The sequence below is a fragment of the Arachis ipaensis genome, chromosome B03, assembly GCF_000816755.2.
Source record: "Arachis ipaensis cultivar K30076 chromosome B03, Araip1.1, whole genome shotgun sequence".
Taxonomy (NCBI): Eukaryota; Viridiplantae; Streptophyta; class Magnoliopsida; order Fabales; family Fabaceae; genus Arachis; species Arachis ipaensis.
The window spans coordinates 40,350,810-40,365,945 of NC_029787.2; the positions used below are offsets into that span (position 1 = coordinate 40,350,810).

General features: G+C 40.4%; 1 protein-coding gene across 1 annotated transcript; it reads left to right on the plus strand.

Moving 5' to 3' along the window:
* LOC107633025 lies at positions 11,019–11,677 on the plus strand. Its single transcript, XM_016336659.1, has 2 exons — positions 11,019–11,378; positions 11,612–11,677. Exons 1-2 carry the CDS (start codon positions 11,019–11,021, stop codon positions 11,675–11,677), a joined length of 426 nt encoding a protein of 141 aa, XP_016192145.1.

Genomic DNA, 15,136 nt, shown 5'->3' on the forward strand with positions numbered 1-15,136 from the left:
ATATAAAGGTTTAATTACTCTGTTGGTTCCTATAGTTTCGCGAATTTTTAATTAGGTCCCTATACTTTTTTTCCTTTCAATTGGTCCCTATACGTTAATTTTTTTTTCAAAGTCCCTACCGTCATAAAACCGTTTGAAATAACAGAATATTCCATCAAAAAATCGAATATTCTCATAATTTAGTTAAAAAACCTAATTAAAAACATCTCTATTTTTTTGAAATACCAAAAATACCCTTTATATTTTGTCCCCCAAAATTAGAGAACTCTAACTACCCCTAAGTTATTCTCCAAAGTTCCCAATTGGATTTCTCCTCCGTCGCACTCTGCTGCCGTTTTCCATGGTGTCGTCGTCGTCCGTCGCTGGGTGGTCATCGTCCCTCTGCGTCGCCCACGGGTGCTCTGTTCTGCTCCGCTCGTCCGCCTTGCCTATTGCATCCCCTCGTCCCGCCTTGCCTCACCGCGCCTCGGGTGCCTTGTCTCGAATTGCCGCTCCTCGACTCCGTTTTGCTGTCTGGACTGGTTCTGCAACAACAGGTGATGATTGAATTTTGTTTTAGTTTTTCAACTGTTGGATCGGAGGAGATGAAGGGACCAGGTGGCATGTGGGAAGGAAACCAGTCAGATGGCTTTCATTTGTTTGAATTGCAAAGATCGGGAGTAGAATGAACATGTGGGTTTCTATCAGCGTTGGGTAATAATTCTTCTCAATAATGTCTTCCTCCCACTACACTAAGAACGGGAGAAATTTTATGCTTAAAACAACTAGTAGTCAAACGGCATCCTCTCCCAATTCTAATGCTTTAGGTACAATGTTGAGAAATTGATGACTGTCATCATCTACCTTTTTTTCTTGCATAAAAAGACCATAAAAGGGAATAATCTCATTAAATCATTGCAATTCATGCATTAATTGATGAAAATCATAGTACAGTGCTTTAAAATGAGTTTGTGCTGAATTTCAGGTGAAAAAGACATCAAAAGGGGAAGAAAACAACAAAACAAGTTGGGCGTGCGAAACGGACGTGCCACTTAAAGCAAACGCCACAAAATTGCACTGGCGTGGCACGCCAGAAGCTGGGCGTGGCACACCAGTACTAAAGTCCAGAGAGGATCCCCCAAGCATATACATGGGCATGGAACGCCAAGAGTTGGGCGTGGCACGCCAGTACAACTTTCCAGAGAGCAACAATGAAGGCCACCAAAGGGGCGTGGCACGCCAGGCTGGGCGTGCCACTTGGTATCGAAGGTGTGGCACGCTAGCTTTAAAATCACTTGGGCGTGCCACTTAAGGAACTAGGCGTGGCACGCCAAGATAAGAAGGACACAAAAGAATGGGCATGCCACTTGAGCAGATTGGCGTGGCACGCTGGTACAAAATTCCAGAAAGGAAGTTGAAGGCTAAAAAAGCTGGGCGTGCCACTTGAGCATCTGGGCGTGGCACGCCAACGTACAAAGAAGGCCAAAGCAAAGGCTGAGCGTGCCACTTGGTGTCGAAGGCGTGGCATGCCATCTCAAGATTCCAAACTGGGCGTGCCACTTGAATGCTAGGCGTGGCACGCCAGCTACCGGAACTAAGGCAAATGATGGGCGTGGCACGCTGGTTATATTTTCCAAAGAGGGAGAAACAAGGCCAACCATATGGGCGTGACACTTGGTATCGAAGGCGTGGCACGCCAGCTTTAAAAATCACTTGGGCGTGCCACTTGAGTCTCAGGCGTGGCACGCCATCATCACCAATCACCTAAGAGAAGAATTAGGCGTGCCACTTGAGTTCTGGGCGTGGCACGCTAAGCAGAGGAGCCAAGCACATGAAGGGCGTGGCACGCCAAACCCTGGGCGTGCCACGTTAGTACAACTTTTCAGAGAGATAGATCAAGTACATAGCATGGGCGTGGCACGCCAAACTCTGGGCGTGGCATGCCAAACTCTGGGCATGCCATGCTAGTTCAAATTTCCAGAAGCTAAAAAGGCCTGGGCATGCCACTTGGGCTCGAAGGCATGGCACGCCAGGCTATCCAAGTCTTTAAAAAGGCTTGGGCATGCCACTTGGGCTCGAAAGCATGGCACGCCAGGCTATCCAAGTCTTTAAAAAGGCCTGGACGTGCCACTTGGGCTCGAAGGCGTGGCATGCCAGGGTGGTCAGTGAACGGAGGCGTGCCACTTGGGGATTGGGCGTGGCACGCCAAGGCAGAATCAGAGCAAGGCGTGGCACGCCACTGAAGCGCCAATCACACGCCAGCTGTGAGATCATGTTTTATGAGTTTATTTCCGTCCAAAATGTAATTTTACTTTCACTTTTGTATTTTTTTTATTTGCTAGTGCTAGGAGTAGTATAAATACCCCTTGGAAGTACTGAAGAAGGGGTTAAGCAGTTGAGCTAGGAGCTAGTAGTAGAAGCATAGTTAGATTCACTTTTTCCATCTTTTACTTTTTCTTGAGCTATGAGTAGCTAAATTCTCTCTCATTGAGAGAGGGAGCTCTGTTGTACTTGATGGATTAATGATAGTAAATTTCTTCTTCTCTTCATCTTCTCTTTGATTTGCTAGAAGGAATTTTGTTCTTCATGCTAGTGTTCAATCACCTTGGAAAAAGGGTTGAATGCAAAATGGGTTTCATGGGAACCTTGGAAAAGGAAACATGAAATCATGCTAGAAATTCCTTCTCACACTTGAGTAGGATCTAGGTTTTGGTGTTTGGATATGGTGACATAAAATCCTCCCTCTACTTGGACCTATGATGATGTGTGGTATAATCAGGGACCAAGCATATCTCTCTTCATGAGCAATTAGACCAAGGAATTGGCTATTGATCAAGATCTGAGAGATTAAGTCACCAACGGATTGGGGTTCAATCAATCATGATTGCCAAGAGGTCAATGAGTTGCATGATTGAAGAGGATATGATCTAGATTTAATCCAAAGAGACAACATCTCCTGATCTCAATGAATTCCCTCATCCTTATCTTCCACTTTCTTTATAGCTTTCTTTACATTCTGCAATTCCCCATTCCCATTTACAATTAAGTCATTTAAGTTTCTGCTCTTTAATTTTTGTTGCCATTTTCAATTCTGTTATTTTCTGCTTTCCTTTACTTTTGAGTCATTTATATTTCTGCACATTTACAATTCTGTAATCACAATATATTCTTCTTAGCTTGACTAATTCACCAATTGATTAAAATTGCTCAAATTTATCAATCTCTGTGGATACGATCCCACTCCACTGTGGGTTATTACTTGACGAAAATTTTGGTGTGCTTGCCAAAAGAACGGATTCACAAATTTTATAATGGGGTGTGAATTCGGCTCATCAGAAATCTTGATTGTTAAATACCTCTAATTTTGCTTATGCTTATTTTTGGTTGCTGCTTGTATGTAATTTGACTTTATTTGATTAGGTAACCAGCATCTTGAATGACAAGGAGAACCAATTGATCTAGTTGTGAAACTTAGTTTGCTAAAATTAGTTTTGATTGTGTTAAAAAATTTTGATTATGAGTTCTGATTATGTATTTTATCTGTAATTAATTGATTATGTTAGAAATAAGAAAAGAGGTGAGATTGGAGATAAGGTGTTTGATTAAATGCCTTTGAGAGAGTTGAATTGATTATGAGTTCTGATTATGTATTTTATCTATTATTAATTGATTATGAGTTTAATTGATCATTGTCATAGAGGCATATAGGACTCTTAGAGATTGTGGTCCCTATCCTGCTGCCCAGGTTGTGAGAGATTTCCAAGGTAAATTTTCGGTTTATTCCGTTTGACAGTGGTTCTAAAACCCCGTTTATTGCTGCAATGAGTAATCCTTGGTCTATCTATTTCCAAGGCAAACTTGCGGCTACAGTGGCTTGTTCTGATTGACTTGTTGCAGTTGAAGGGAATTTTGGATTCGGATTTAGTGCCATTGAAGTTGAGGTATATACTGTTGAACCCATGCTTATGTGTTCTATTTAATTGCCCTTCCATTGTGTTATGTGGATTGATGTCTTTATCTTTAGTTATATTTTCATCATCATAATTTAGGGAGAGAGAGAGAGAGAGAGTTTCATGTGCCTTTGTGAGAATGGAAATTCCACTACTCATTGCAAAGGTATCTTACAACCTCAATAATATAATTATGCCCTTTTAGTAAAGTAATGATCATGAATTGGATTTTGTACGTTATTTTACAGATTATAATGTTGCACAGCACAATACGAGGACCCATGTAATTGCAGGTTGTTACTGTCAATTGAAGTGGTGTATTGATTATTGTTCATAGAAAACTTTTTCAAGTTGAAAATGAGGGTAATGTGTTGTGTCTGCAGGAACAATAACTGGCATTTGGGTTGCTGGGGCATTTGGAATTGGAGAAGGTATCTGGTACTTGAAGAAAGTGAGAGCTAAAACATCAGATTTATTGCTTTCCTTTACTTTTTCAATTCTGCTATTTACTGCTTTCCTTTACTTTTGAGTCATTTATATTTCTGCACATTTACAATTCTATAATCACAATATATTCTGCTTAGCTTGACTAATTCACCAATTGACTAAAATTGCTCAAATCTATCAATCTCTGTGGATACGATCCCACTCCACTGTGGGTTATTACTTGGCGAAAATTTTGGTGCGCTTGCCAAAAGAACGGATACACAAATTTCATAATGGGGTGTGAATTCGGTTCATCAAGTTTTATGGCGCTGTTGCCGGGGATTGGTTTGAATTTGACAATGATTAAATTGATTGGGGAGCTAGATTAAGCAATTTTATTACCTTGTTATTTTCTTTTAGCTTTTTACTTTTCTGCCCACTCTGTTTTCTTTTTTTACCTTGATTATTTTAGCTATTCATTATTCATATTTCCATTCTGCTAACTGTTTGACTAATTGCATCAACCAAGTTAACCATTAATCTTCACTAGAGTGATTCTTTCACTTGTCCCCCACTTGCTGTTTGTGAATGTATAACAGGTAAAAGGGGAGAAACTTCATCCTCTTTTGATAGTGAAATTGAGAGGACCTTCCTTAGATTAAGGAGGGAAGCAAGAGGCAAAAGCATAGTTGGAGAGGAACTAGTGGAGGAAGATCTGAGAACCACCATGGATGATGAAGTACAAGACAATGTTGGAGGAGATGCTGAAAATTATATTGGGCAAGAGAGGAGAGTCTTAGGCTCCTACATCAACCCAAATCCAGGAAACTATGGCAACATCATCCTCAAACCAACAATCCATGCCAACAATTTTGAGTTGAAACCTCAACTCATCATACTTGTCCAGAATAATTGTTCTTATGGAGGAGGAGCCCAGGAGGACCCAAATCAACATCTCAGTACATTCTTGAGGATTTGTGACACTGTAAAGTCCAATGGTGTGCACCCTGACACCTACAAACTACTTTTGTTCCCTTTCTCACTCAGAGATAAGGCAGCAAAGTGGTTGGAAGTATTTCCCAAAGAGAGTTTAACCACATGGGATGATGTTGTAAATAAATTCCTAGCAAGATTCTATCCTCCACAGAGAGTCAACAGGCTAAGAGCTAAGGTGCAAACTTTCAGACAGTAAGATGGTGAGACACTCTATGAGGCCTAGGAGAGATTCAAGGATTTGACAAGGAAATGCCCACCTGATATGTTCAATGAGTGGGTGCAACTACACATCTTCTATGAAGGGCTGTTATATGAGTCAAAGCAAGCAGTAGATCATTCTTCTGAAGGCTCACTCAACAAGAAGAAAACCATTGAAGAGAGGAGTACTTCTATGCTTTAGAAAGAACTCAAAAGAGAGGAGTGATGGAGCTCAACTCAATGGATGCCTTGCTGGCCCAAAACAAATTGATCACTGCACAACTAGCAGCCTTGACCAAGAAGATGAAAAGTAAACAAGTCTCAGCCATCCAAACCCAAGCCCCTCAACAAGAAGGAGATGCACCAGAAGTCGAAGGTGAATGGGAACAAGCTAATTATGTGAACAATTCTAGACCTCCATATGACCCCAACTCCAAGACATACAATGCAGGTTGGAAGAACCACCCAAACTTTGGGTGGAAAAACCAACAAAACCACAATCCATATCACACAAAACCATATCAAGCCAATCAATACCACAATCACAACCCTAACCATCAATCTAACAATAACAGACCCTACCACAATGCACAAAATACATCATATCATTCCACTCAACAAATACACAACAACCACCATCAAGATACATCAACCTCAACCATGCAACCATGTGAGATCAAAAGTAACTTTGAGAGAGTAGAAGCTACAATAGCACAACTGTCATCACAACTGACATGAGCTATTTCCACTCTTTTGGAGAGACAGACACAAGCTGACAAGAGGATAGATTCCAACCAAGAAGAATATAGATCAAATCTGAAGAATCAAGGCGCAGCTATTTCAAAATTGGAAGCACAAGTGGGGATTCTATCCAAGAAAATTTCTATGTCTACACATACATTTCCCAGTGATACCATGGTTAACCCAAGAGGGGAATGCAAAGCCATCACACTTAGAAGCGGAAAGGTGGTGGAAGAAGCAACCCCAAGTCAGAGCAACCAACAAAAAGGAGCTGCAGAAAAGCCTGAAGTCAAGAGTGAAAAGGAGACCCCTACCCCATCACCACCAAAGCCAATCTTGAAGCCTTATGTGCCAAAAGCACCATATCCACAAAGGCTGAGAAAAGATGGGAAGGATGGCCAGTTCTCTAGATTTTTAGAGATTTTCAAGAAGCTCCAAATCAACATACCATTTGCTGAGGCACTGGAGCAAATACCACTCTATGCCAAATTTTTGAAGGAGCTCATGACAAGAAAGAGAAACTGGTAAGAAAAAGAGACCATAGTGCTAATTGAGGAGTGTAGTGCCATAATACAAGGGAAGCTACCCCAGAAAATGAAGGACCTAGGGAGTTTCCAAATCCCCTGCATCATAGGGGATATCAACATTAAGAAGGCCTTGTGTGACCTAGGAGCTAGCATCAATCTCATGTCCTTAACCATGATGAAGAGGATGAAGATTGAGGAAGCCAAGCCAACAAGAATGGCACTCCAATTAGCTGACAGAACCTTCAAGTTCCCACATGGGGTAGTGGAAGACTTGTTGGTGAAAGTGGGAGAATTCATTTTCCCAGCTAACTTTGTTGTGTTGGATATGGAAGAAGAGGCTAACACATCAATCATTCTAGGAAGGCCATTCTTAGCTACTGCTGGAGCCATTATTGATGTACAAAAAGGGGAATTAGTCTTGAGATTACATGAAAAGAAGATGGTCTTCAATGTCTTTAAGGCAATGAGTTACCCCAAGGAATCCATAGGAGAATGCATGATGGTAGACACCATAGAACAAATAGTTCAAGGAGTTTTGGAAGAAGAACAATGTGAAGGAACTATTGAGTTAGAACAGCAAGCATCAAGTGGAGACTCACCACAAGGAACCATGAAGAATTCAATCATGTTGAACCCCAAAGATAGCAAGGAAGTAGAGGCACCAAAACTCGAGCTGAAGACCTTACCACCAAGCTTGAAATATGCGTATTTGGGTGACAACAACACTTACCTGGTGATCATTAATTCAAGCTTGAGTGAAGAACAGGAAGAAGAACTTATCCAAGTGCTGAAACAGCACAAAGATGCCATAGGCTGGACACTTGCATACTTAAAAGGAATCAGCCCTTCAATGTGCATTCACAAGATACTACTTGAAGAAGGTGCTAAGCCCTCAAGGCAGCAACAAAGAAGGCTGAATCCAACCATGAATGAAGTGGTCCAAAAAGAAGTATTAAAGCTGTGGCAAGCAGGAGTGATCTACCCCATCTCAGACAGCCCTTGGGTAAGCCCGGTGTAAGTAGTCCCAAAGAAAGGAAGGGTCACTGTTGTACTGAATGAGAAGAATGAGTTGATACTTACAAGAACGGTGACTGGGTGGCGCATGTGCATTGATTATAGGAAGCTTAATGAGGCCACAAGGAAGGATCACTTCCCCCTACCTTTCATGGATCAGATGCTTGAGAGATTGGCTGGACATGAGTATTACTACTTCTTGGATGGTTATTCGGGCTACAACCAAATTGTTGTAGACCCCAAGGACTAGGAAAACACTTCATTTACTTGTACATATGGTGTTTTTGCTTATAGGAGAATGCCCTTTGGATTGTGCAATGCACCTGCAATATTCTAAAGGTGCATGCTCTCCATATTTTCAAACATGATTGAAAGATTCATTGAGGTGTTTATGGATGACTTTTCTGTATTTAGTAACTCATATTCTAATTGCTTACACCACTTAGCCTTGGTGCTAAAGAGATGCCAAGAGACCAACCTTGTTTTGAACTGGGAGAAATGCCATTTCATGGTTATAAAAGGGGTGGTCCTTGGTCATAAGATCTCCAAAAGGGGTATTGAGGTGGAAAAGGCTAAGGTGGAGGTGATTGAAAAGTTGCCCCCACCTTGCAATGTCAAGGCAATTAGAAGTTTTCTAGGACATGCTGGCTTCTACAGGAGATTCATCAGAGACTTTTCCAACGTTGCCAAACCTTTGAGCAACCTACTAGTCTCTAATATACCTTTTGTTTTTGATGATGAATGCATGATATCTTTTAAGGAACTTAAAAACAAACTCTCCTCTACACCTATCATAGCACCACCATGCTGGGATTTACCTTTTGAGCTGATGTGTGATGCATCAGATTTTGCCGTGGGTGCTATTTTAGGACAGATGAAGGATAAATTGGTACATGTCATTTATTATGCTAGCAAGGTACTTAATGAGAATCAAAGGAACTATACCACTACAGAGAAGGAATTACTTGCCATTGTCTTTGCTTTTGATAAATTCAGATCATATCTTATTGGTTCTAAAGTAATTGTATTCACTGATCATGCATCACTCAAACACTTGCTCACCAAACAAGATTCCAAGCCCAGACTAATAAGATGGATTCTGCTGCTCCAAGAATTTGACATTGAAATTAAAGATAGGAGTGGAGCAGAGAACAAAGTGGCTGACCACCTCTCAAGAATACCACAAGAAGAAGATGGGGCACACCATGTTGTAGTGAATGAAAGCTTCCCCAATGAGCAGTTGATGATGATACAAGAGGCCCCTTGGTTTGCTGACATAGCCAACTTCAAGGCTATTGGGGAACTACCAACTAACATCAACAAGCATATGAGGAAAAAGCTAGTCAAGGATGCTAAAAACTACATTTGGGATGAACCCTATTTGTTCAAAAAGTGTGCTGATGGAATCTTGAGAAGGTGTATTTCCCATGAGGAAGGGCAAGAAGTGCTTTGGCAATGCCATGGATCTGCATATGGAGGCCATTTTAGTGGGGATAGAACTGCAGTCAAGGTGCTACAATGTGGATTCTATTGGCCAACCATCTTCAAAGATGCAAAAAAATTGGTGACAAGATGTGATGAATGCGAAAGGGCTGGCAATTTATCCAAGAGAAATGAGATGTCACAGAAATTCATAATGGAGTTAGAATTGTTTGATGTGTGGGGAATTGATTTTATGGGACCCTTCCCATCCTCATACTCAAACAGTTATATATTGGTGGCTGTAGATTATGTATCAAAGGGAGTAGAAGGCATAGCCACTCCAACTCTCATTCAAGCCACACTCATCAATCAATCAAGGCCACAAGAAGCATCTAGAATAGTTTGTTTTCATTTTATTGTAATTTTCTTTTAAGTTCATTTAAGTTTGTAATTTAGGAGAGCCTATATAAAGGCCTTAGTTTTATAGAATTACTCATGGCTGGATTGGGGGAGTCCTCGGACCCTCTCTATTCACCATCAGCTTCCTTTCTTTTCTTTCTTACTTTTGTAAATATCTTTTAGTTATGAATTACTAACTCTTTTCATTGGGAAAGAGAGCTCTATTATTTTTCAATGGATTGATTATTTTTATTCTTCTTCTTCTATTCATCTCTCTTTGATTTACTAGAAAGAATTTCGTTCTTCATTCTAGCATTCAATTATCTTGGAAAAGAGGTTGAATGTAATTGGGTTTTATGGGAACCTTGGAAGAGGAAACATAAAACCATGCTTGAAATTCTTTCTCACACTTGAGTAGGATTTGGGTTTTGGTGTTTGGATATGGTGACATATAATCCTCCCTCTACTTGGACCTATGAAAGTGTGTGGTATAATCAGGGACCATTCTTCATCTCTTCTCATGAGCAACTAGACCAAGGAATTGGCTATTGATCAAGATTTGAGAGATTGAGTCACCAAGGAATTGGGGCTCAATCAATCATGATTTCCAAGAGGTCAATGAGTTGCTTGATTGAAGATGAGATGAAATCAATTAATCCAGAGAATGCAATATCTCTTGATCCCAATCCTTATTTTATCTTTCTTTCTTTTATTTACTTTATGGTTATTTACATTTTTTGCACTTTACATTTCCAGCACTTTACTTGTACTTTACTTTCCTTGCCATTTACTTTCTTGCACTTTATTGCTTTCCTTTACTTTCATGTCATTTACTTTTCTTGTTGCTTATTACTCAAAACTGAATAGTCTAACTAGGATAATCAATTAACTATTGTTTGCTTTAATCTGTTAATCTCTGTGGGATTCGACCCCACTCCTAGTGGGTTATTACTTGACGATATTTGGTGCGCTTGCCAAAGAACTGATTCATTTTATATGGGAAGTGAATTCCGGTCATCAGCAGATTTGGGGTGCCTAGAGCCCTCATTAGTGATGGAGGGACACACTTCTGCAATAGGCAACTTGAAGCACTCCTCTCCAAGTATGGAGTAAAGCACAAGGTGGCAACTCCATATCACCCACAGACTAACGGGAAAGCAGAGATTTCAAACAGGGAGCTTAAAAAATTCTTAAAAAAATTGTTGGAAGCTCAAGAAAGGATTGGTCTAAGAAGTTGGATGATGCATTATGGGCCTACAGGACAGCCTTCAAAACACCTATTGGAATGTCTCCATACCAATTGGTGTTTGGTAAGGCTTGTCACTTACCAGTTGAGCTTGAACATAGAGCATTTTGGGATCTAAAAATGTTGAACTTTGATGAACAAGCTGCTGGAGAAAGGAGGTTTATGCAACTGAATGAGCTAGAGGAGTTTAGGAATAAGGCATATGAGAGTACAAAGATCTACAAAGAGAATGCAAAAAGGTGGCATGATCAGAAGATAGCAAGGAGGGAGTTCACTGAAGAGCAAAATGTGCTGCTGTACAATTCGAGACTCAAGTTCTTCCCTGGGAAGCTTAAGTCTCGATGGTCAGGACCCTTCACCATCTTCAAAGTATCCCCCTATGGCCATGTAGAGCTCATGGAAGACAAAACACAAAGGAACTTCACTGTGAATGGCCAAAGACTCAAGCATTACCTAAGGGACTCATTGGATGAGAAGAGAGTGAGCTACAACCTCAGCTAACAAAGGAAGAACGTCAAGCTAGTGACGATAAAGAAGCGTTAGTTGGGAGGCACCCCAACATTTTATATCCTTTTGATTTATTGCTTTCTTAGAAGTAGTTAAAAATTTGTCAATTTAGATAATTTGAATGTCAGTTGAAAATTTATGTTTTCTTGCCTTCTAGAAGTAGATTGTAGATAGTGGATTAAGAATTTTGTTTTCTATTTTGGTAGTTAGGAGACCCTTATATTCCGTTTCCTTTTGGTCTGAAAATGCAATTTGATGAATACATGTGCTAATGATGAGCTATTGGGCTGAGAGCTAGCTAAAAAGCTAAGTTTGGTGTGGCCACCAATTTACTTAATCTAGGCTTACTAACCTTAAACAAATTATGACTAAAGGTAAGCCCAGAGATTAAGTTTGGTGTGGCCACCACCACACAAAATACCACCATCTAGCAAAGCCCAATACTACTAAATCTGAAAGCATTTAATATATTGGGAAGAGCATGAACGTGATTTAAATGTGTTCAAAAGAGGATGAAAGCAAAAGTATATGAAAAGATTTTGGAATTATTCTACCTTTATGAACACATTAAAAAACCCAATGATAAACTCAATTTATTATGATGCAATAGGATAAAGTTTGGTGTCCCAAGGGACACCCATCAGTTGCAAATTCAGCCATCCATATCAAAGAGGAATGTGGAGGATTCTTTTGTCATTACTAATGAGGTTTCAGTTTTATTTTCAGGAGAGAGAATGGGACCCACATGATTGATAGCACATAAAGCAAAGAGGTCAAAGTGTACTTGCACTTTGGAACTCAAAACATGCAGGAAGTGAAGTGGGATAAGGATTGGCGCCTCTTCCCACGCTAGGCGCCACTCCCCAAGTGGGAAAATATTGAATTCCTTTACTTCCCACCATTCGAACCCCACTTTACACACCTATAAAAATCCCTACTTTTCCCACCTCTCCCCACACTTCAAACCCCATCTCACAGACTAAAAGACTCCATAAAGCCTTCCTTCTTTTAATCTCTTTTCTTTTCCCCTTACCTTTCTTTCACCACTTCCATACTCTTTTTCTTGATCGGGACGATCAAGCTCTAAGTTAGGTGTTGGAGCAAAACTTTATTTTTTTTTGCTCTTTTTTGAAACCTTCCCCAACCTTCTTCAAACCTTTAAATACACCCCCTCAACTCAATGGCACCACCAAAAACCTCAACAGCATCAAAGAAAAGAAAGACTAAGGAACCAACTTCTAGATCCTCAAGTGCAGGTTTCAATGAATACAAGTTTCTCTCCTCATTCAACCAAAACCAGTTTTATGGTTAGGTGAGTGAGAGGGGGATTATCCCAGAGGTCGATTTCCAGCTGGGGAGGAATGAGCACCCTGAGATCAACAGGGAGATAAATAATAGAGGCTGGGCTCTCTTGTGCAATCCTCCAAGGAAGGTGGTGGAAAGCTTGGTGAGAGAGTTCTATGCTAATGCCATGCCTCAGCCAGGACAACCTTATGGCTATCTTAGCTATGTAAGGGAGAAGTCCATTGATTACAGCCCCACTAACATAGAGAGGACGCTGATGGTGAAGCAGACAACCTCCACCTGGAGCTATAAGGAGAGAATGAAGCAACAAGAGCCAGGATTTGATGAAATCCTAAATGAAATTTGTGTGTTGAATGTACAATGGATAAATGATAAGGATGGGAGGCCCAACCAACTGAGAAGAAGAGACTTGAGCCCCAAGCTAGAGGGTGGCTATATTTTGTGAGGAGGTCCCTAATCCCTACATCCAACACTTCGGAGGTGACCAAAGAGAGAGCTGTGCTCATATACAGCATCATGAAAGGTGAGAATGTCAGTGTTGGGGAATTGATTGCCAACAACATCAACAAAATTCTGAAAATCACCAAAGATAGCTCAAGGTTGGCATTCCCCAGCATCATCCAAAGGCTCTGTGATGAAGCAGTGGTAGAGAGGATAATTGATGAAATGCTAGTGGAGCAAGAAAAGCCCATAACTGCCAAGAAGATGACCAAAGTGGTGGCTGTCAACCCACTTCAAAGGGCCAGGGAGCATAGAGCTCATGCTCATGAGCCACATGTACAACAACAACAAGAAGAAAAAGAGGCAGAGGAGCAACCATATTTTCTAGCACTCTAACCACCACCATATCAGCAATACCAACCATTTTCAGAGAGATTTAATTGGGAGCAATTGTAAGGAGATGTACACCAAATGAAGGGAGACCTACACCATCTGAGGGAGGATGTCAACCAATTCAAGGATACTCAACAACAACAATGGAACCAAGTGAATCAGAGCATACAATAACTCCAAGAGAGTTGGGAGCACATGAGGAAGGAGCAGCAGGAACAGTTTGATTGGGGAGAGGTGCGAAGTGCACTTGATAAAATTGTAGAGCAAGGCAAATGGCAACAGAGGAACCTTGCTGAGTTCAGACACCTTTATGATGCTAGAACCATTTCGAGGAGGCAATATGATATCAACACACAAGCGAAACTGAATCACTTATGTAATGCTGTGGCCGCTCTAAACCCAGGATACCCAACATTCATGCAAGGAATGGAGGAGTTAAGTGCAAAACAAGAAGAAATTCTGGCCAAGCATAAGAAGGATGAAAGAAACTACATGAGAAGGCTAGGATTTTGGAAGCCTAAGGACAAGAAAGCACAAGAAGGATCCTCCAACAAGGATGAAGATGACTCCTCCCCTTCCAAAAAGAAAGACAACGACAAAGGGCCAATGAACTGAAGTTGAAGCTGCTCAAGGTTGTTAAGTCCCATGGTTGACACTCTCTAATTTCTGAATCATGTTTAAGTTTTTCTCTCTGTTTTAAATTCTGTTTTTGAATAATTGCAACATTAGGATAGTTTATTTTCATTATCTAGTTTTTTTATATCATGAAGTCTTTTGTGAGTCCTTTTTAATTTTAAGAAAGAAAATGCAATGTTATTTCAAGTTTTTACAATATCAATAAAAGCAAAGTTGTCTTTATGAGAATTGTTCTGAGTTGTTATAAGAGCAAGAATAAAAGAGATTAAGACCAAGAGAGATCATTCAAAAAATAAAAAACAGGAAACTAAGTGTAGAACCTTGAATGAATAAAAAAGGGAAAATAAATCATGAAAGGTAACTAGTCCTAGAAGGTAGGACAAGTAAAGGTTAACGGGTATTCTTTGAACATCTATAGAACCAAGAAGTAGTAAGCAATAAAGACCCAAGGCTCTGAGCATCAACTACTAGGAGGGAAAGAAACTTTAAGAAGCTCCCAAGAGTTAGAGAACCTAGTAGATGCTTGTGGTGAAGATGTGTCAAGAAGAAACCTAGGCAAGTAAATTCATAGGGGTGTTTCAACACCTAGTACCCTAAAGCCAACTGGTTTAGGAGTGCTAATTGAAAACCTAACTAAAGGGTTATCTTGAGACAAAACACTTAGAGTCGTGGTCAATAAATAGAAAAAAAAGAACAACCAAAAAGAAAAAGAAATAACTCTTGCTACTTCAAGGTGACAATCAATAAAAAGGACCCCTGAAGCTTATACTTGAAGGAACCCTCAAGGATCTAGGAACCTTTGTGACATTGAAACAAAATTATTCATGCATGTGATAATTAAGCACTTAGTCCTACTCTTAGTCATGTTTGCATCTATTTAAGGTCAAAGTCTCGAGTCATAAGAAGGGGCTACTCACACTAATTTGCTTGGGACAAGCAAAGCTTAAGTTTGGTGT

Excerpts from the sequence above, each read along its gene's own strand:
- LOC107633025 (XM_016336659.1), top strand. The coding sequence starts at position 11,019 with ATGTTGAACTTTGATGAACAAGCTGCTGGAGAAAGGAGGTTTATGCAA. Across the intron at positions 11,379-11,611 it reads ACTCATTGGATGAGAAGAGA|TTAGGAGACCCTTATATTCC; the intron begins GTGAGCTACAAC and ends CTATTTTGGTAG.